At 44.8% G+C, this 20,882-nt stretch overlaps 1 protein-coding gene and 1 long non-coding RNA gene across 3 annotated transcripts; one reads left to right on the top strand and one right to left on the bottom strand.

The window, feature by feature from the left end:
• The first annotated feature begins 161 nt into the window (after positions 1-161).
• Positions 162-10,118, top strand: CD8B (CD8 subunit beta). 2 transcript variants are annotated; one of them, XM_064419002.1, is made up of 5 exons: positions 162-3,656; positions 6,056-6,406; positions 8,225-8,314; positions 8,903-8,992; positions 9,106-10,118. In XM_064419002.1, exons 1-5 carry the CDS (start codon positions 3,611-3,613, stop codon positions 9,144-9,146), a joined length of 618 nt encoding a protein of 205 aa, XP_064275072.1. In that variant the 5' UTR covers positions 162-3,610; the 3' UTR covers positions 9,147-10,118. The 2 variants fall into 2 exon arrangements, with proteins under 2 accessions (XP_064275072.1, XP_064275071.1); XM_064419001.1 differs by lacking the exon at positions 9,106-10,118 and having other exon boundaries at positions 8,903-9,078.
• A 1,133-nt stretch (positions 10,119-11,251) lies between these two features.
• Positions 11,252-20,873, bottom strand: LOC135299662 (uncharacterized). The gene is made up of 2 exons (XR_010361615.1): positions 20,739-20,873; positions 11,252-11,837 (listed from the first exon to the last, which is right to left on the bottom strand). It is a non-coding gene; the product is annotated as an uncharacterized LOC135299662 (long non-coding RNA).
• Between the last annotated feature and the right edge of the window lie 9 nt (positions 20,874-20,882).

Here is a 20,882-nt window from a genome sequence, read left to right as displayed (position 1 = left end):
CCTGTGTTTACTTCCTTGGTGGCTTTTCCTCCTCCGTGTGCTGCCTTCCCAAGGACAATTTCCTTGTCTTTCCTTATCCTCTTCAACACTGATTAGGGAAGCTGAGATCACATGGCAGCACCTGCACTGCCCCTTATCTGTTTGGGGAGGTCCACTATTAGGCACGGCTCACACTAAACTCCTGCTTGCACCAAATGTCCTGAAGAGGGAGAGCTGGAGCCTGTCCTCTGACCGTCCATCCTCCCAGATCCCCCCACGGCCCCCTCGTTCGCTGCACACCCCATTAGCACCTGGGGTTTGTGAGGAGACCACACAGGAAGCTCACACCTGACACCTGTAACAAACACAATCCCACCAAACACCCCCCAGGCACAGATCTTTTTGCCAGGGAAGGAAGAAATGACAGGAAAATTCACATAAATCATCGTTTAGACCCATTTTGGTATCTGGTCTTTAAAAGCAGCATTTTTCCGTGCCACAGCCCAGCTCATCATACACTGACATGGATCTTGGGGTTACCCCATGAGATGTCAGGAGCCTCAACTGTGATATTGCATCAGCTGAATTGCAGCTGTAAATCTGCACCTGCAAAAGCAGATGGACCCCTCACCTCTCCAACCACATCTTAGCTTGGAGAAGTTTAGAAAATTTGACCCACTTGTTTGGGGTTTTTTTTTCTCCTGTTATTACACTCAGAAAAAGGTACCAATTGTTTCACTCAGTGAAAATGCTATAATTTTCATTACTGCTTTTACCTCTAATGAAATACTCCAGAAGCTAAACCCTCCATTAGAATAAAACCATTTAAAATTTTTTAAAATATTTTAAAATAGGATAAAAAATGTTCACAGCTGCTGGAGCCCCAGGGAGTTTCAGTCCTGCACTGTACCCCCAGAGCAGCCCTTATTTTTACATGCTGCAGTACTGACTTGTGTTGGACTGGCCTGGAGGCTGAGCAGCCTTCCCTGACCCCCAAAATCAATCCTTTTAGCCTCAAAAGCACAGGGAGAATGAACTTTTCTGTATTTTTATGTTAGCTGTTTTCTCTAGCCTGGCATTTACAGCCCAGCTGCAATTAAGCTCCTCTGCAGCATGGGAGTTTAACAGATATGAAACCCCAGCCAGGTCCTGTTTCTTGGCTCTAAACCCTGTTCTTCTACACCAATACTTTACTCCAGCACCCCAAAACAAACACTTTATTGTAGAAAATTCATAAGAGGGGGACAAGAAAGAGTAAAAAATGCAGAAAAGCTGGTGAAGCACCAGAAATGAATCTCAGCCTATGAGGTGGTCAGGATGCAGGCTGGAAAAAAAGAAGAGGGGCTGTTTCCCACTAGGATGAGTTCACAGGGAACCTAGTTGGGCTGTGGACAGGAATGGTTGTCTTTAATTTCAGAAAAAGAATAAAATTCCCCTGGAAATTGTGCAGCTACATAGTACAAATACACCAAAATTCAACAATTCCCCCCAGCACGGCCCAGCCGTGAGCCAAACACTGGTGATTAGGAGCTGCTATTCCTCAGCAAGGTCACCAACTAATCTTGCTTGTGTGAACAGATAAGATCAACTTACAGCCTTCTTTCCTCCCGTCTTCTTCCCAGGACAGCAGCCCCAAACAATGTGGGGATGTGACAAACAGCAGCTGTCTCCTGCACGTGCACACCGTGCTTTGATTTTTGTCAGAGCTTTGCTGCCAGACAAAGATTTCCCTCCTCCAAAATGTTTTCTTGTAGGGGCAACAGCCAGTCCTGAGAACAGCTTGGCCACTGGTAAACAGCTCCACTGTGTATCAACAGCAATTTTTTAAAAATTACATTTCACCTGTGTTCCAGTACATTTTGCTTTTACATTTCATATATTTCTTGTGTTTTCTCTAAAGCTGCTATAATGTCCTGGAGAATCATCCTAGTGTAACACCCCCATATCCAAGGTTGTAATGATGGCAAAAATCAAAAAATTATTCCCCACCTCTGGGAAAAATTCCTGTCCTGGCCAGGAAGCCAGAAGTTGCTCCAGGTGACAGCAGCAGTGGGAAAAGAGGGAGCATGGCAGCAGCTGGCGATTTTGGGCTCAGCTCACACACTTCAACACAGGGATGAAGGGAAAATTCACTTGCAGTGGCATTTCTCATGACAAGCACTCCCTGCACCCCACCTCGAGGAAAAAAAGAGTGTTTCACCTCATTCTAAGGAGGGCCCAGTCTCGGGGTGATGTGAAACAAAAGGGACAAATGAGCAGAAGGTGAGGACAGCAGAGACAAGTGTTGCTGCAACCCATATCCAGGGCTAAGCACTAAAAGGGTTTGAAAACACTAAAATTGCCTTCTCCTGCCAGGAAAGAGTTAAGGTGCAATCCAGCCCACCCTAAAGTTTAGCAGATGAGCCTTTTGTGGTAAGGGTTTTGCAGTTAGCAACCCGCTTCGAGCAGGAAATTAATTTGAACAGAAATGGGGAGAGGATGTGTTACAGCAGTATGGAAAATCTGGTATAAAACAAAATCTCACAGTGTGCAAGATGCAATATTGTTTTTCCTATTCATCTGCCAGCTCAACCCTGGACTGGGTTTCTCAGTGCCCCCATGTGAGATTTCCTTTTCTGGGGAGATGCTGGGGCATTCTAAGGACCACGAGTATCTGCATGAGAGGAACAAAAAAGAAAGCTGAATCTCACTTGGCAGCCAAGAGGCCAGAAAATAAAAATAATTTAAAATAATATTTTTTCCCCAAACATGAAAATATTGACGTCTGCTGACACCAGTCCATCTCTATAATTTCACCTCATGTACTTGTCTTTGAATCCTAAACCCCAAATGCTTCAAACCTCTTCCTCACAGACATTTCAAAGCCATTCTGATATTTTATCATTTAAATATTTCTGCCTGTGAGCCGCATGCTGTCACAGCTACCGAAGCAGCACATGCTCTGAGGTGGAAAGCCCCAGCAGAGTTTCCTCATTTTTGTGGTTTTTCAGCCACAAATTTGTTTGAGGTTTCTAGCTCTTGATTTCAAAGCTTTCTGTGATGCTTCACATCTCTGCTTTATGTTGGCTTGGTCTGGTGTTCAGCATTTTTCAGAGAAAAACACCTGCTATAAATTCTGCTGAAGAAAACAACTCCACAGATCAAACTGCATCTTTTCCTTGTTTTGAATGCTTTTTTATTTCAACAGGGAGAAAAGCAGACAAAATTCATGCTTTCCTCCTTTTATCTTTAAGGCCATGGCCCTACATTTGTAATTTTTTTATAGAAGTCGATTAAAAGAAGGAGGAATAAGGTGGTGAAATATGAAGAAATCTGAAGAAATTAAAAACCAGTGAGTTTTCTTGGTTTTATTTTTCTAAAGGGGATATAAGGGTACCCTGTGAAGTGCTGGAGAAGAGCATAGGGCTGCTGCCCTGACAGACTCTTGGGTTTGGGGCTCGGCGCAGAAGAAGCTGCAGGGGTGAGGCTCCAGTTGCTGCTGTGGCAGAGGCTCTTGGGCAGCTGCTGGTGACAGATCTGCACAGAGAAGGGCAAGCACTTCCTGAGGTGAATCCAGCCCTGCCACCAAGAGGTGACAGCGAGTGGAAAGGGGGAGCTGGCACAAAACCCCTCTGTCACCGAGTCCGCCACCATGGCCCGGCCATGGCTCCATCTCTGCATCTGCCTCCAGATCCCAGGTAAGAGGGACACAGCTCCTGAGGGCTGAGGGCACCTAAAATCCTGCTGGAGCCTCTCCTCCACCGCACTCCAGCAGCTGGGAGATTAAATACACCATCATAGTAGAGATCTACAGGGTATTATTAGCTATTTCCAGTAATTTTGGATCATGCTGTTAAGAATGTGCTTTAGGTTTTAGTCAGCCCTGAACTGGTCAGAAAGTGGGACCAGTTGGTTGCTGTGGGTCCCTTCCAAGTGAAATAGTCTATTCTATTCTATTCTATTCTATTCTATTCTATTCTATTCTATTCTATTCTATTCTATTCTACTCTACTCTACTCTATTCTATATTCTGTTCATATTTCCATACATAGTGGTATAGACACCACAGAGTTTTTACTCCTCAGTGCAGATGGGCTGTAAGGAGCTGCTAATGGAGGAGTTAAAATAGCTCCTCTCTCCACTGCCTGTGTAACACAAATATGGCAAACGTCTCAAATTTTCTAAATCATCCAAAGGCTGAGTACTTCCCCAGGGCCACAGCTGGAACTGGTGTGTTATAAAACCATTCTGCCTTACAGGTTCTGATATCCTATAGATCTGTGAGGTGGGGAGTCCACTGAGAAAACTTCAATAAATGGGATTTTGCTTTGCCCATGCAAAAGGAAAAGGGATAATTTTTAAGTTGCTGCAGGCTGGTCTGGCCAAGCACAGTGATTCCCCATGGTCCCCCTGAATATTCACCAGGAAAGGGAGCAGAGAGGTTTTGGGGTTGAAGATGTGACTGAGGATGAGTTTTGTTCTCTGTGTTCATCCCAGCTCACTCCTGGCTTGGCCACTGGCACTGGGCTGAGATCTTCCAGAATCTCTTCTTATCTTTTCTGTCTTATATAACAGTGTCTCCAACAGGTCAAGGATAAGTTTTTCATTGAGAGTTATGTTTCCCATGCCCAGCAGAGCCAGACCTGTGGGCACTCAAGGAGACCCTGAAGCTCCCATGTGCCATGGCCAGACATATTTCACCTCCTAAAACACCACACAGGTGTTTGCCAGGACAAAATCTGAGAGAATTTAAACCTTAAATTTAATTCTCTTAATCTGAGAGAATTTAAGCCTCTCTAAAGCCATAAAATTATATATTCTAATAATAAGGAGACATTAACATTGTCACAGAGCCAGTGGATGTGGTGAAATGCTGCAGCTGCTGTGCAACACTGGACTTTTGGCATTGCAATGTTACTGTTCTGCAGCACTGGGAGCAATGGGGTCATTGGTGTGGGGACAGAGGAAGGCTCTGCACCCCTGTCAGTCACCAAAGCCCTCTCCTCTGCCTGTCCCATTGGGAACATGGGAGACATCAGGACCTTGTGCCACATTTAATGGCTTTAGATGTTCTTGGGTCGTGCCAACCCCTCCCCACACCACTGGGTTAACAGGGCTGCACGAGGCTGAAAAAGCTGTAAGCAGCTTCAGGATTTTGAAGAAAAAGGAACATTTAAAAGTAAAAAAAAAAAAAGGACAAGAAACAAGTATTATTGAGCTTTTTTCACAGCTTTAAAACACGCCTGGGAAAGAGACGGGGGAAGCAGGAGTGTCCTTATCTCCAGAGGGCTGTTTTCACTCGGGCTCAGAGTATCTGCAGCTTTGCAGGACTGTTTGCTGAGCAGCAAGGAACACACGTTACCTGTTATCCTTTCCACAAGGACACATCCTCGCTCTCACGGGCACCCCTCACATCTGCCTGGGCCAAACAAGACTCAGATAATTCCCACAAAGCTGCAAAGCCCAAACAGGGCGATGCGACGCCAAGCCAAAGCTTTGAACCCCACCGCTGCCCCTCACTCCCTCTCCTTCCCCATGTCTCACAATTCCTTTGAAAAATATTATTGTCTGGAAGCTAATATCAAATTGGCTCATTTCAAGATGTTTTTTGGTCTCTTTTTCTGCCCCTGAAATGTTTATCAGTGTTGTATCTTTTAGAAGAAAAACTTGGCGAATCAGTTAAGAGGCACTAAAATTTGTTGGAAAAGGAGTAAAATGTCTGAAAAATGAGAAAGGTAAGAAGGGCAGGAGAAGGGGCATTCACAGGAGCAGGCAAGGATGCTCTTCCCTACACATACAGCCCCAAGGACACCCTCAAAACCATCCCTCCATCTCTCTCCCTGTCAGTGAGACTCCTTAGATCAGTGTTTACAGAGAAAAATCTGCCTGTATAATTTGGCTTGCCCAAAACAATAGCTGGGGAACCCAAAAATGCCTCTGAGGGAATATGGGAGCATCCTGATAAAAATGCTCACTCGTGTGACCCCCCTGGTCTGTCTACTGTGATTTTATTAAGCCCATAAAGAAAATCTGTATTTTGCACGAAAGGAAAGCAATGAAATTAAAATAATACCTGTACATTTCTCTTTTTCCTTAGGTTTTTATACAACTCTACTTTTAACCCAAACTCCAGAGCATATTCTAACCCTAACTAACAATAAAACTGAAATCCTCTGTGAGCTGAAGAAGGAGAACACCGGGGTGTACTGGTACCGCTGGAGCCAGCAGAAACAACATTTCGAGTTCCTGTTGTTTTCCAACACACTGGGCAAAGCCACATATGGCCCAAACGTGAGGCAGGACAAGTTCAGTGTCCATGAGGCCAGGTCCCAGAGCTCCTACAGCCTGCACATCAGCAACCTGCAACCCTTGGACAGCGGCACCTACTACTGCTCTGTCTCCCAGTCCTCCCAGCTGCTCCTGGGCAGTGGGACACAGCTCACAGTGGGTAAGCAGCACCCTCGGGCTTCCAAAATGTGCCACCAGTAGGCTGTGATGAGCCTGGGAAAGGGGTGATTTGATTCTTCCCAATTTTGGGTTGGAAAGCTGAGGCTCTGGGTTTTTTCCATGAGAGCGGATAAAGCAGAAAATACAGAAAATCACTAAAATTTAGGTCAGCTTCATGTGATAGTCCTTTTGCCATCAGCAGTTGCTCTGCTGTGGGCATGCCTTGAGCACAGCATTGATCCTAGTGCTCCAGGATTCCCATGGGAAGACCTGGTATTGCCATGCCCTGTGTTTTTCTCATTCCCTACTGTACTCTGGATGAGAGGCTGGATGTGTGCCCTGCTCAGCTCACAGGTCCTTCCATCCCATAATTCTTCCTTACCCTCACTCCAAGTGGAAAGATCAGCATCGAGGCCAGAGCATCACCCCTCACATCTCTGGGGGGAATCTGATGAGAGCTTTCAAGAACACCCTTCAAAAAAACCCCAAAAAACTGAGATGGGATTTATTCCTTAAAGGTCACAGCCCACTATCCCTGGGGAGATCCAAACAGGAATAGCAGTTTTCTGCAGGTGTCCTGGCAGGAGAGAGGCTTTACAGACATCTGGGTCATAGAGAAGCTCTTTTCAGCCCATTTTCCTTTTGACCACAGAGCAGCAGTTGATGCAGAAAAACTAATGTATTTGAAGTGGGATTCAGCCTCTATTTTTGCAGACTTTTAGGGAGACAAATAACTTATTTAACTAAGATACAAATAACTTATTTAACTGAAATGCCACTATAGCTTCTGACTCTAAAGCAGACCCAGTGTCCCAGTTTTTCTGGGGTTTTTTTGCAAATATACTTTGTACCTTGAACTGGATGAGAAATCCCTTTTGGATTCTTGCAGGCTCAGAGAAAAGCTGGTTTAAGATAAAGGAGAATTGTTTTTTAACAGCTGGGCACATATCTCTGTGCAAAGCATGAAAAATAAGCTTGAAATGCAGCTTGATCAAGGACACCAATTAAAAAGTAAACAGCAGCAGGTGCTCTGGGAAGATGGGCTTGGCTGAATATTTTCTTTTTTTCCTTTTAGTTCTCATGATTAAACAAATTGCTTTTAAGTTTCTTTTCCCTAAGTCTATTATAATTTGAGAGAGACGTTGTCCAGATAAATCCCAGAGCCCTGATGTCTCATCTTTTCTTGTAAAAGAATAGTAGTTTCTGTAAGAATTTACATCCTGGATAAAAAAAGAAAAAAATTAGTTTTCAATCACCTAAAATGTGGAATAAATATGGTTTGAGCAGTCAGACATGCAGCTATTTAATGACATCGCTGGCTTATTTTCCTGGCCAACTATATTCAGAAATGAAAGTGTTCCACTGTAATTTAGATACACCATAATAAATCCTACCCTCATTTTATCAGAAAAAAAAAATCAAATGTTGAGCAATTAGAGCCATATGAATACGGAAAAGATCCAGGGATCCCTTAAAACATTCCAGTGCTGCTGAAATCTCCTGCTACCCATGATTTTGTGCAATTCTGGTGAGATAATATTTGGCACCAAATATCACTGAAGTTGGTTTGGGGGATTTTCCCTGCATTAGCCTTCTTTACCTGGTACATTATTTTATTATCACTTCTAAAAGCTCTTGGTAACTTCTGTGAGCCCCCAGAGGCTCAGGTCAAGCTCACCCCTCTGAGTGACAGAGCCCTTTGCAGGGGTCAGTGGCTGGGGCTCATTCCAAGGCACAAACTCTCCCCTCTTGGCTGCTGTTGGAGATGTCCCTGCACTCAGTGCCACACTCACCACCCTCTTTTTGTCCTTACCCCCAGTTGATGCTTTGCCTCCAAAGACCACACAGGCACCAGTGTCCAAAAAGCCTGTGCCACGGACAACCAGAAGCAAAGCTGCCAGCAGGGAAGGTACGGCTGTGTCTCAGCTCAGGCTGCCTGGGAAAGGGGTTTGCTGAGCTCTTGGGGTCCCCAGGGCTCAGCTGGAGTTTGTCCTGGGGTGGGGCCACCACAGTGTCACCCTGCAGGAGTGGGTGTCTGGTCCAGATGGACACACTGCTCAGGATAGAGCTGACTTCTGCCTGTAGGAGGGATCCCCAGGGATAGCCAGAGGTTTAGGGACAGGATGGATTTCAGTTTACGTTCTCATGACCTCCAAGTTCCCTGCAATGCCTTTCTTACTGTGAGGGAGACTGAGCCCCAGAAGAGGTTGCCCAGACAGGTTGTGGAGTCTCCCTTATCAAAAATATGCAAAATCCACCTGGACACAACCCTGTGCCATGACCCTGCTTGAGCAGGGAGGTTGGACCAGGTGTGGTCTCTTCCAGCTTTACCCATTTTGTCATTCTGTGGTTCTGTAGTGCATCTTTCAAAGGTTACCTCAGGGTGATGGTCACGTCCTCTGCTCCTCTGAGTGCCTGCCTTGCTTTCCTCCCTTCCCCATCCCCAAAGCTGCTGGGGCAGGGTGGTGCCAGGTGCTGAGTCCTCTCCTCTCCCCAGGTCCCTGCAGTCCCCTGGTCTGGATCCCACTGGCTGCTGGTGTCCTGCTGCTCCTGCTGAGCCTGGTCCCCACTGCCTACCGCCTGTACCGTGAGTTCCCTGCCAGCATCCTGAGGGGTGCCAGGCCTGGGGCAGCCCAGGAGGGGATGGAGGGGCAGGAGGGAGTCCAGGACTGATGGACAATGTCTCTTGTCTCTTCCCAGGTCTGCGGCGGAGGCTGTGGCTTCGCATCCACAGGCAGTAATTCCCAGTAATTCCCAGTAAATCCCAGTAAATCCCACTGCCCTCCCTGCCTCAGACAGGCAGGGAGAAGCCATGGACCCTCCCCTGCACAAGGCTGAGCACTGCTGGACGTGACCCAGGAAGGACCTGGCAGGGGACAGACGTGGGCTCATCCCACAGTACAGACATTTCTTTCCTGCATGGCTTCAATATCCTCCTGGACACAGCAGCTGGCAAAAGGACCAAGCTGGAATCTGCAGCATCCTGAGCACTTTCCAAAGGACACTGAGCAGGGCAAATGCCATGGCTGGCTCTGCACAGGGGGAAAGGGGCTGGTGCCAAAGGGACTCAGGTGGGCTGGAAAGCTGTGAGCTCCTTGGCTCTCCTCTGTGTTCGTCTGTAGGACAGCACAAAGGTGCTTTTTTTGCTCCTGTTAATACTGATTGATAAAAATCTGTAACACTTTGAGCGCAACCAGCAGGGATGGGGCAGAGACAATTTGTAAATTGTCTCTGTGCAGCTTTATTCAATACCAAATAGATCACTCAGTTATTTTCTTCTGCAGGCTGGTATCTTTGTCCACATGGTTGTGTGGCAAGCAAGGAACCACGGCCTCCAACCAAGAAAGAGTTAAAGCAGAGCAAAAGCTGCAGGGGGGAGCAGGTCTGGGAGGGTGTCTTCTCCCATGGGAGACTGCAAACAGCCAGGAGTGGGAGAGGAAAACCAGACAAAGCCATGCACACAAGGCCAAACACTTGGCACAGCCTGAAGGTCAACACCACCTCTGAGAGCAAACAGAGGCCCCCAGGGGCTGGCCCAGAGCCCAGCAGCACAGCATGGCCAGTGAGAACTGCCCTGAGGGATGCCTGGGTGTGCTGAGCCTTGAGGGATGCCAGAAGCAGGGAAGGTCTCCCCATGGATGGCAACAAGGCTCAGTTGCTGCCCAGGGTGCCAGGCAGAGCTGGGGCTGGAAATTTGGCATCCTGCTGAGCACAGGCAGGGAGCGCTCGCTCTCAGGTGCCCCCCAGCCCCACATCTGCTCACACACAGGCACCAGCACTGTGCCAGCTACTGTGAGGGCAAGGGGAAGGTGACAGAGGGTCCCCAGGGTCGGGGCTAACACAGTCTTGGGATGAGCTTGGGTGAAACTGGCACAGCAGCATCACTCTGACCATCCCCTCCCTCCCCTCCCAGCCGCAGGGTGCTGCTGCTTTCCACTCTAACACTGAATTTCCTGTAGAGCTTGGTCTCTCAGTGAGTAAATAAAGCTGGCAGTGGAGCAAGCTGAGCCAGCTTTCCCAGGCTGTGACACTCACCCAAGCTCTCAGGCCATCCAGCTGTGGGGACACCAGCACGAGACCCCACCCCAGGTGCAGCAGGGAGGGGACTCTGAGCATCTCTGACCCCCAGACATCACAATTTATCCTCTGTGACAGCTTAGATTAACTAAAACCATCCTTTTCCTGCCCTGCAAGTAGCAAGTAGAGCTTTGCCCCTGAAGCAGACAGTTTTTATGGCCTGTACATTTTTCATGACAGCTGTAAGAAACCTCCTTTGAAACTTCCCATGAGCATTTTTCTTTACAAAGCAGGGGCTTTCCCTCTGCCTGCAGCTGCTTTGAAATCCCAGCTGCCTTTCTCACATTCGAGGTGTCCTGACCTCAATGCCCACACCTTGCTCAGCTCTCCCACCCCCAGCTAGCACAGGAGAGCACCTCCCATGGCCAAGCAGCAAATACAGCCCAACCCTCCTCTCCCACAGGAAGGTGAGCAGCCTCAGATAAAACCCTGCCCAGTCCACTCCTGCTCCTTCTTCTCCACACTCAGGACATCCTCACAGTGCCTGACCTTGGCTGAAACCCCTCCCCAGGACGGCACCCTCTTGTCTTGATAGATTTCAGTCACTTTTCCCAACTCCAATAACACAAGCACAAAGGAGAGGGATTTACTCCTTGGCTCTCTGCTCACCCACAAGAAAGAATTTGCTCAATGTCTGGATTACCCATTAAGTCTTCACTTTTTCTTTGTATTTGGGGGTAAAAAAAAAATAAGCAAAACCAAAACCCACCCAGACTCTCCATCAGCTATGTGCAGTGAAAACAGGAGAGGACAGTAACAGCCAAAGATATTGTCTGGCCTATTGAAACACAGGTTTGGGCAGTTTACCAGTAGAAATTATGAAAAAATAATTGTAATTTCTACAGTCATCAATAGAGTGCTTTAGACAGTAAAACTGGGAGAGATTTTAGCAGCAGGTTTCACAATTTTAAGAGCTGATAGATAAAAATAGATTCCCATTTTGTAGGCTTTTTTCCCCCCAGAGCATAAATAAGCACAAAACAGAAACACCAATGGAAAGATGCTGAGAAAATTATCCCAGTTCCCTGATATTTGCAGCTTCTTTGCTGAGAGCACAGTGAGTGCCAGCCAAGGGTCAGGGATGCCATGTTCTGCTCACATGCCATGTGGCATGGCATCTCCAACTTGAAAATTAATGGGAAAGTGTTTCTGTGCATCTCTGTAATAGCCTCATCCCTGGATCCATGGAGAGAGGGAGGTACAGGTGACAGCACTGCCCATCACAGTGTCACTTCTGCCACCATGTCCTGGCACATGAGGGTTCCTAATTCATTCCTTGATTCCTTCCAGTGATGGATCAGCCTTCTCCAGTCTCCCACTGTCACCATCCTGCCTGCAGCAAGGAGCAGCCATACCTAGAAGGAAAAATAACAGGATTTTATAGATATAACCCAAATATCTTGCTTCAAATGTAAATAAACTATTTCCTCTTAAATGACAAAAGGAGACACCACAAAATTTGGACAAAGACAAAAGGACAAGGAGTGTTTTGCAGATGTACGGCTTCAAGAGCAAAACTTCACCTATGTTGTGCTCATCCCCACAAATCATTGGGCAAGGCAATTGTAAAAGAGATCAAAAATGACATGTTGCAATAGTGTGATTTTATTATTACTATTAATTATTTTATATTTTACAGTATATATTATATATTTTATATAGAACAGATATTATATATAGAGTATAGAATATATAGACTATATATAAAGAATATATATAATTCATATTCTATATTATAAAAATATAATCCAGTTACTCTTTCAATGAACAGTGCAAATCTTGAAAGTATTAAAATATTCAAAGGACATAGATACAGAGCAGAAATGCAGGTACTTCAGGCATTGCAGTAAATAATCTTCATGGTTTTGTTACAGTTCTGTAAATGCATTTTTAAAAAGTTGCCAGTCTTTACAGAATAGCTCAGTTATTAATCTAATATTGAAAGTGCTCAATTTTTCTTTTTTCTTCTAAACTGCTCAATCATTTTTATGTGGATGGTCTGTGTTTTTATGGTACAGAAAAGTAAATCACATCAGGTGCAGTTGAAAACATTCAACTGAAAGAAAATTATTGACAGAAGAGTAAAATTATCTCTGAGTTTAAAGCTCCTAATATGTAAAAAACAATTTTTCAGTTATAAATTGTTGAGTAAGGCACAATGATGGAGAAAGGCTGAATAACATCTCTATTAAATTATTCAACTTGAAATCTGTGCAAAAAAAAGAAGATGCATTATCCATGGGTGCTGTTTAAATTCCTTCAGATTTATCCTCGCCCAGAACAGCTCCATGCACTGTAGCTGTTTATTTATTAAATATGTTGTCCTGGCAGGAGAAATGGATTCACAGCAGGACTTCTAAGAATTCAGGTCAGATCTGTTAAGTGGGAATTTCTAAATGTCTTTTTCTGTCACTGTATAAAATCAGATGTGTCCCAGAAACTACAAGGAAATCCCCCAAAAAAACCTTCTACAAATAAAAAAAATTACCTCTTGGTAGCATTAGTGCTTTTTGCCGCTATTTCTCTGGACTTCAATAATCCAAAAATAGTAATGTGTTAAATTTCTGGCTTATATAAACAAGAAATTGTGTTTTTAAATATATTATTCTAATTATTGTTTAATATAATTTCTGGATATTAAAGTATATATTATTTGCTGAAATAACAAGTATTGTATGTATCAATATACCTATAATGAGTGCACTCAGGATGAGATCTGCAGCTGCTGTGGGATTATAAACAAATATTTGTTATTCCAGCATTCATTTAAGTGGAATGCATATTGGACCAAGTCAAAAATAAATTTCTGTAAGGTTTTCATTTTGCTCCTCTACTACCTGGCTATGAGAAAGGTTAATTTGAGTTCATACACCAGTGGTTCTTTCACATGGAGCAAAACTCACCCATGCTTTAAATGTTTGCAAGATGACAGAAGCCTTAACATTCCTCCCTTAGGCATTTGTGTTTTTCTACTAAAGTTCAACTTCTCATTTAGCCTTTAAGATACACGTGTGAGTGAAAGGGGGCTGCATCACACTTTTAAGAGAGAGATTATAATTATTTACACTTTCTGATCTCGTTAATAAATGAAAACCAGATTTGAAACACTACAAAAAAGAAAAACCCAGTGGTGACATCAGCTCGGGATCTTTTCTCTGCCAGGTATAACATATCCAAGTGCTGTTGCAATGGGGATCTCGCACAGAAAAATTACTTAATTCATTTAATGTAAAAACCCCAAAGCCCTAAGATGAATGGCTCAGCTGGAAGTCAATAAGCAAAAGAAACTTGTTCAGATGGCAAAGCCCTCTCCATCCTATCCCGAAAACTCCTTGGATTGGAGGGAGCTCTCAGGCAGCCAGGTTGACAAAGACACCTCAGAGTTTTTCTCCTTGGCTTTTTTTGGCCCCAGCAATGAGTCAGAGTTAAATTTTGTCTTGCCCTGGACTGACCCTCTCCATCAGGCAGAAAACTTGATCCTGGAGAAATTTGGAGAAGTTTTGCATTACTGATTTTTTTTCCAAGGGCTTGAGCCTTGCTGAGAAACACCAAAAAACTCTGGAATTCCCTCTACAGAGAATTGGGAGCAATGGACACCTCCAAAGAAAAGTCAGGGCAAGAGCAAATGGTCTGAAATTGTGCCAGGGGAGTTTCAGATCAGATATTAGGAAAAATTTCTTTACTGAAAGAAATGAAGAAAGTAGAAGTAGTGGAGTCCCCATCCCTGGTGGGGGGGGGGGGTGGTTTAAAAGACATGTAGATGTGCCACTCAGGTGTCACAGTCATATTTTCTGGAAAAATCCCTTTGCTCAGGATTTCTCTCCTGGGAAGCTGAGAAGCCTCAGAGAAAAAGGAAAACAATATTATCTCATTTGCTTCTCCTGTGTTTTGCTGCTTTGGAATGTGGTTGGAGATTGTTTCATTGGTTTCATGTGAATTGTTTTGACTTAATGACCAATCAGTGCCAAGCTGTGTCGGAACTGTGGAAGGAGTCACAAGTTTTTAATTATTATCTTTTTAGCTTTCTGTAAGTATCCTTTTTTCTGTGTTCTTTAGTATAGTTTAGTATAGTTTTAGTATAGTATTATTTAATATAATATAGTATCATAAAATAATAAATTAGCCTTCTGAGAACATGGAGTCAGATTCATCATTCCTTCCTTCGTCTGGGAACCCCGCAAATACAATACTCGGGGACATGCTTTAGTAGTGGCCTTGGCAGTGCTGGGTCGAGGGTTGGACTCAATGACCTTAAAATTCTTCTTCAACCTAAGCAATTCTGAGATTCTGTGCTGAGCCCACAAGCTGGTGCCAAGCACCAGGGGCACCCTGCCCCAGCTGCAGCCACTCTGGGTTTGCTGCTCCTCTTCTCTGCTGCTGGTTAAAGCATCCAGCCAGGAGGTCAGGCACCAAATGTGATGTGCAACCACCCTCCATCCCCACAGGGCCCAGCAGGGAGGAGGGCTGTGGCTTAGGAGACATCTCTGTGCCCAGAGCTGCGCCTGTGATCTCACCCACCACACATCCTGCCGGGGCTGTGGGCTGTGCAGGCAGCATGACATGCAGCACAAAACCTTCCAGCTGGGCAGCTGCCTCTGGGGACAGGCACAGCATTCTCAGAGGAGCTGGGTGCATGCTGCTCTTGCACGTGGCAGCACCACAGCTGAGCACCACCACAGCATAGAACCAGAGAATCCTTTCAGCTGGAAATTAGCTCCAAGATCATCTAGTCCAACCTTGGACCCAACACCTCCATGCCAAAGTGCAATGTCTGGTGGTTTTTTGAGCACTGCCACTGATGGTGACTCCACCACTGCCCTGAACAGCCTGTTCCAATTCTTAGCCACTCCTTCAGTGAAGAAATTTTTCCAAATATCCAACTGAACCTTCCTTGGCTCAACCTGAGGCCAGCTCCCCTTGTCCTATCAATACTCAGGCACACCAGGGGTGAGATGCTGAGCTCTGCAGGCTCTTACAGGCAGAGTCACAGGAGAACTGCTGCCATTCTTCAGCAAAGCCCAAGTGCAATCACCCAGCACAAGCACGAGGTAAATTCACTGACTGATGTCTTAGGGAGAGGTGCTGGGCTGCACTGATGCCCAGCTATGGGGCTTCAAAGCATTATGCCTTAATATCAACACTGAATGCAAAATTTAAGGTAGGGTGTTTCGTAACAGTCACTTAAAAAATATATATTGACACAAAATATTCCTGGGGGCTGGGGTTGTATATTCCTGCCCTGAACAATGAGCTGCAAATGACATTCCTGTTATTAAAATACATGTCTCAAGTCACCTGGATGCAGGAGGAAATGAGTCAGAGCAGTGGTGGAACAGCCATTAATGAAATTGATGCCTTTCCTCAGGTCTTTTCATTTTAATCTGATGTCCATCACTGCCATAGCCATGATAATTTTGATACAATTAAAAGCGTGGGTCACATCCCGCTGTGCAGAGCCCAAGGTGACATCCCCAAGGAAATGCCAGGGGAAGGAAGCTGCCTCTGTGCAAATTCTCCTGGTCCCCAAACCTGGGTCGCTCCTTACTTTTCTAAAGCTGGAACACAAACTGAGGTAGTTGCCCAGGGTCAAACATCTTTCCTGGCCATTATCCCTTTTCCAAGAGGGATAAATGTTCTCCTGTGGAAAACCACAGGATCTGTTGTTGGGATGAATGTCCTTGTGCAGGGTGAACAGCTAAGGAAGATTAAAGTGTCCAGCATTAAAGAATGAGATAATTGGAAAATTAATAGCTTTTCAGAGGAAATGGATGTGGAGTTTTTTAACAAATGGCTTCCTTAAAATGACACATTGTAATGAGATCTCACATTTAAGAATATAAAAATGACTGGTTTGGTTCAAAGCAAAGGTTCATACAGAAAACCATCCTGTCTCCAACACTGGCTGTGAGCACGTGGCTAAGTAATAATGACAAGAAAATCATATATGACACTGTCCCTTAATGTTCAGTCTATTTTTAACTAAATAGATTTCCTGAGCCTGTTGCTGTCTATTGAGTAACCCACAATGAGCCTCTCTCCCAAGCATTTTTCCAGGCTCTGCACCCACAGTGTCCTTTGTCAAGGACATCCAGGGACATTTCTTTTGCTTTCAGCTTCACCTGCTGCCCCTTATTTTCTGTACTGGAAAAGGCAGGGAACAATCAACCCCTCTCCACTCCTTTCCAGCCACTCCTGACCCTGGAGACCTTCAGTGTAAATCCTTTAAAATCAGGTTTTCAGGGTAAAGAGTCCTAACTTGACACACAAAATCCATCCCAGACCTGTGATCCTACATTTTGTCCTGCTCTGAACCTTTGCTTGCTCTACTACTTCTTATTTGAGTCCCCTCTGTGTGCTAAGGGGTGAGAAGAACACAGCATTCAGGATTTATGCAGTGCATTGGACCATGCCTTGGCTGTGGACCGGACCACTGGACCCTACAATGGCAAAGCTGTGTTCTCTGGTTTATATCTAATTTCCTTCCTGCCTGCTGACATACAATTTGCTTTTCCTGCTGGGAAAAGAGTTGATATTCCCATGGTAGTACCTGTCTTAACCCAAACTTTATAGGCAAGTCAAGACTGGTTTTCCTTTCATGCAACACTTCACAATCACCTACTCCAAATTTCACCCTCCCCTCTATTGCCCACTCTCTATAAAATCCTTCTGCAGTTCTGTATTTGCAACACATAAATGCAAAGAAATTAATGTGCATAAAAATAAAGTTTGCAGGATTTGTTTTAGGCATGATTTGACAGGAAGTGCAGTGGTGCCTACAGGAGAACAGGCATGGGAAGAATAATCACACACTTCTCTTGCAGTGCTGGTGGGAACCAGGCTGTTAAAAGTGAAACAACACCAAATCTAGTTTGTTTTGTTGATGGCAGGACAGCATTAAACCAGCTGCTGCTTTTTGATGCCACTATCCCTCCCATCCTGCCCCTTTTGAACAGAGTATTGTGGCTTAGGGTTGCATCTTACAGGACTAAATCAACAGAGGGGGTTGGGTTTTTTTCAAATAAATGCAAAATTGAGAAGAAATAAGCTGTGTAAGCCAGCAAGCACTATTAATAGGACCACAAAATGGTTGAAGAAATTTATCTCCAGCAAGCCATGGGTTTCCCTCCTGCCAGCTCTGCCAGCAGGAGAGGTGGAGAACAGAAATGGGAACCCTTCCTCCATTCCATTAGGTGTGACCTGCTGTGGAAATTAATTCCCTCTCAAAGATTTTAACAGTAAAGATGCACAGCAATACCCTGCTGTGGGGAAATCCTCATGCACCACACAGATGGATCCAGAAACTCCCTGAGGGATCTCCACCAGGATTTCCTGCCCAGGGTCTTTGGGGAAGAAGGTGAACATGGCAGGACTCTGGATTGGTGGCGACAGGAGACATCAGCTGTGGGGATTGCACCAAGGCTATGAGGCCCTGGAAGGGAGATGAACTCAGAGGACAACAATCAAACAGTGCCTTCAACCCAACAGAAACCTGATTGTGAGAATTGGAAATGAGATGATGAGACCAGTTCACCTACTTGAACAGCTCAGACAAAAAATATGCTGGAGCCAAGCAGAAAATTTACCTTTTCTTAAGTCTATGTAGAGTTAGAAAAACATGAGGTTCTTTTTTAATTCTAGTTCAAATCTGTGGTATTTAGATTAAAGAGGCAGAAAACCAGCCTGTCCTCTGTTACCTGCAGCTGGGGCACTGGCAGAGTACATTGTCACCAGTCCCCAGGAGATACCACCACACATTGCTGATTACTGAATGCCAGCACAAACGAGCTCTGCAGCATCAAGAGAGGAAGCTTCCCACAAGGAAAACTCACAACACATCCAGGTCTCCTATCAAACTTTCATCTGAGTTACCAACAAGCCTGGAGATTATGGAGATTTTCCACCCTATGGTCAGTTAAAGGGCTACACCAAGGAGAGGTGAGAGCACAGGAGGGTTTGTGGTTTGCGTTCTGGATTTTAAGGTAAGTGACGTGCACACAGAGTACCCAGAGGAGTGGGCAGCATTGGCCACCAAGTTGGAAACATGTGGCTACAGTGGAAAAATAGTGTGAGTGCCTGGTTGCTGGCTGTTGCCCTTGACATTCTGCAAACCCCTTTGAGTGCTGCAGCTTTGCAAAGAAAAGGGGGGCAGCAAGGGGCTCACAAACCACAGCTTCACACCGGAAAAGCTGCATGCTACAGCCTCAACATGGTATTTTTTCCCTCTGTTCGAAAAACAATGCTTGTAATTTGCAACTAAATTTTGAGGTCTTAATTGAAACTTTCCATTCTTGGTTATGAAAATGGAATGGAAAATTTTAATGCAAGGTTTAGGGACAGGAATAGTCAGCGGTGCTGTGGCAAAGACAGTCTGGTGTCACCCCCCAGCTGGCATCACTGACCCCTCACAGGGATCCAACAGCACCTGCTCATCCTCAGGAATGTGGCATCTCTGCCTGGCAATGGGATGTCCTTCTGCAGCACCAGGAGACACCATGGGCAGCAGAACAGTGGACCTGTCAGGGCACAGTCATTCTGGTGCTCCTTTAGTGTTCACTGACCATGGCAGCACAACTCCCATGTCCCCAGAGGAGCTCCAGCCACCCAGTACTGTGACACATCCAGGCAATGTCTGCTGTGGCTGACACTGAGAAACTGAAGAGCTTCTTACCCCATGAAAAAGCTCCTGAGAGCTTTCCACAAAATGACTGAGAAATCAAACACACCCAAGACTCAGAATGTTCTGGTGCCTCAGCTCCCTCTCGTTTCCCATTCCTTCTCTGTCAAATGGATGTAAGAAAGCAGAGAAAATGAATCCTAAATTCACCTCCTGCTAAGCCCTGATCAAAAACAAGTGAATCCTTGTTACTTTTCTCATCCCTGCATGATTTCATCTCTTGTCTCCTTGCTCCTATCTTCCACTAATTATTTGACATCAATTAAATAGAGGTCTAGGCTGGCCCTAGTATATAAATATAAACCTCAGTCATAAGCAACTTAGGTTGGAGCTCAACAGCAATCAGAGTCCTGTAAGCTTAGTGTGAGTAAAATAAAACTTATATGTAGGTTTGGGAGAAAAAAGAAATTACTTCTACTTTTTCATCAACCAGTCTGGTCTCCTGACTTCTCCTATATGATGCCCTACAGAAGTAATTGGTTGTCTGAGTATTTTTTCTTCTTCCTCAGTCATATCATACCAGTGACCCTACAACAGCAATTACTAACTAAATTACTAATAACACAATGCTAGTGTTCATGGATTCGGCTTAGGTCCTCAGTCAAATTACAGCCTATCCTAAAATACTGTACAGAGGACAAACAGGCAAACCGGAACATAGAAAAATCAAGGAGATGCCTTAATTAATCTGATTCCCCACCTTCTTTCCCTGGTTTTAGAGCTGGTCATCAGTATTAAACTTACATTAACCAATCAAAATTATTTATACAAGTGTCAATTTTAAATCAGAGCTTTTTCCTAGAGGTCCTGCTTGTATTCTGGAGCTTTTCCTAATGAAATGATTGTCGCTGCAACTTTATTTTTTCTTCTTTGTCGCCATGCAAAATAGAAATAGCTTTTTACTACACAACAGCTTATCACAGAAATCAGTATAAAAGGAATGTGTACCAGCCCTCCTGAAGCCATATCTCCCAATGACAATAAGCTTTTGCCTTGCTTTTATAGGATATATTCATTAGCAGGGGAAAAGGTGGAAATCAGCTTGCCTGGAAATCAGCTCAGTCTGTGAGCAAAGAGGACTGAGATCAAGGACACCTCCACACAGAGGAGAGGAATATCTGGGCACCAGTTTGGTACCCTGGGCTGATTCATATAAAATTTAATATTTGTCACAGACAAGAAGGAAATTAGATATCCCTATTAAGAAAGGCAGAAGCCCTTCCTGGATGATCCTTTAATTGTACAGGTTCTCCCAGAACATCCACCACCACACCTCTGAGGACATGCACTGTGTGCTCACTCTACAGCAGAGTGAGCACCTAGAATTGATGAATTTTTTCTCCCATCCTCATTGGCCAGCACATTCATTTCCATTTTACTTTTATTTACTTTATTTAAGGTAGACATCACAAGCCTCCCAGCCTAACAAAAGCATGAATTTTATCTCAGCAGGCCTAACATGAGATTTTTTCATTCACCAACATGCATTGAAGCCCAGAGAAATAAACCCAGTTCCTAAACTGTTTTCAGTGATTCAGCTCTGAGCCCCAACAGAAATGGCATCAAACCCAGCAGCACCTACTTTCTGACAGATCCAGGGAAATGGGGCCTTCTTTGCAGAGGGGTAATGGAAGAGAAAAAAACCCAACATATAGAAAAAAAATTCAACAGGAAAGCCAGGAAGAAAGACAGAAATCAGACACCAGCCCAGCCCCTCACAGGCTGG

The sequence above is a fragment of the Passer domesticus genome, chromosome 4 (genome assembly GCF_036417665.1).
Source record: "Passer domesticus isolate bPasDom1 chromosome 4, bPasDom1.hap1, whole genome shotgun sequence".
Classification (NCBI taxonomy): Eukaryota; Metazoa; Chordata; class Aves; order Passeriformes; family Passeridae; genus Passer; species Passer domesticus.
Note: the sequence above shows the minus strand (reverse complement) of the source record. Positions and strands in the feature narration are given on the sequence as shown.

What these genes read in the sequence shown, in the direction of transcription:
- CD8B (XM_064419001.1), top strand. Translation starts at nt 3,611, where the DNA reads ATGGCCCGGCCATGGCTCCATCTCTGCATCTGCCTCCAGATCCCAG. An exon ending in CATCTGCCTCCAGATCCCAG is followed by an intron (nt 3,657 to 6,055) that starts GTAAGAGGGACA and finishes CTTTTTCCTTAG; the next exon opens with GTTTTTATACAACTCTACTT. An exon ending in CAAAGCTGCCAGCAGGGAAG is followed by an intron (nt 8,315 to 8,902) that starts GTACGGCTGTGT and finishes TCCTCTCCCCAG; the next exon opens with GTCCCTGCAGTCCCCTGGTC.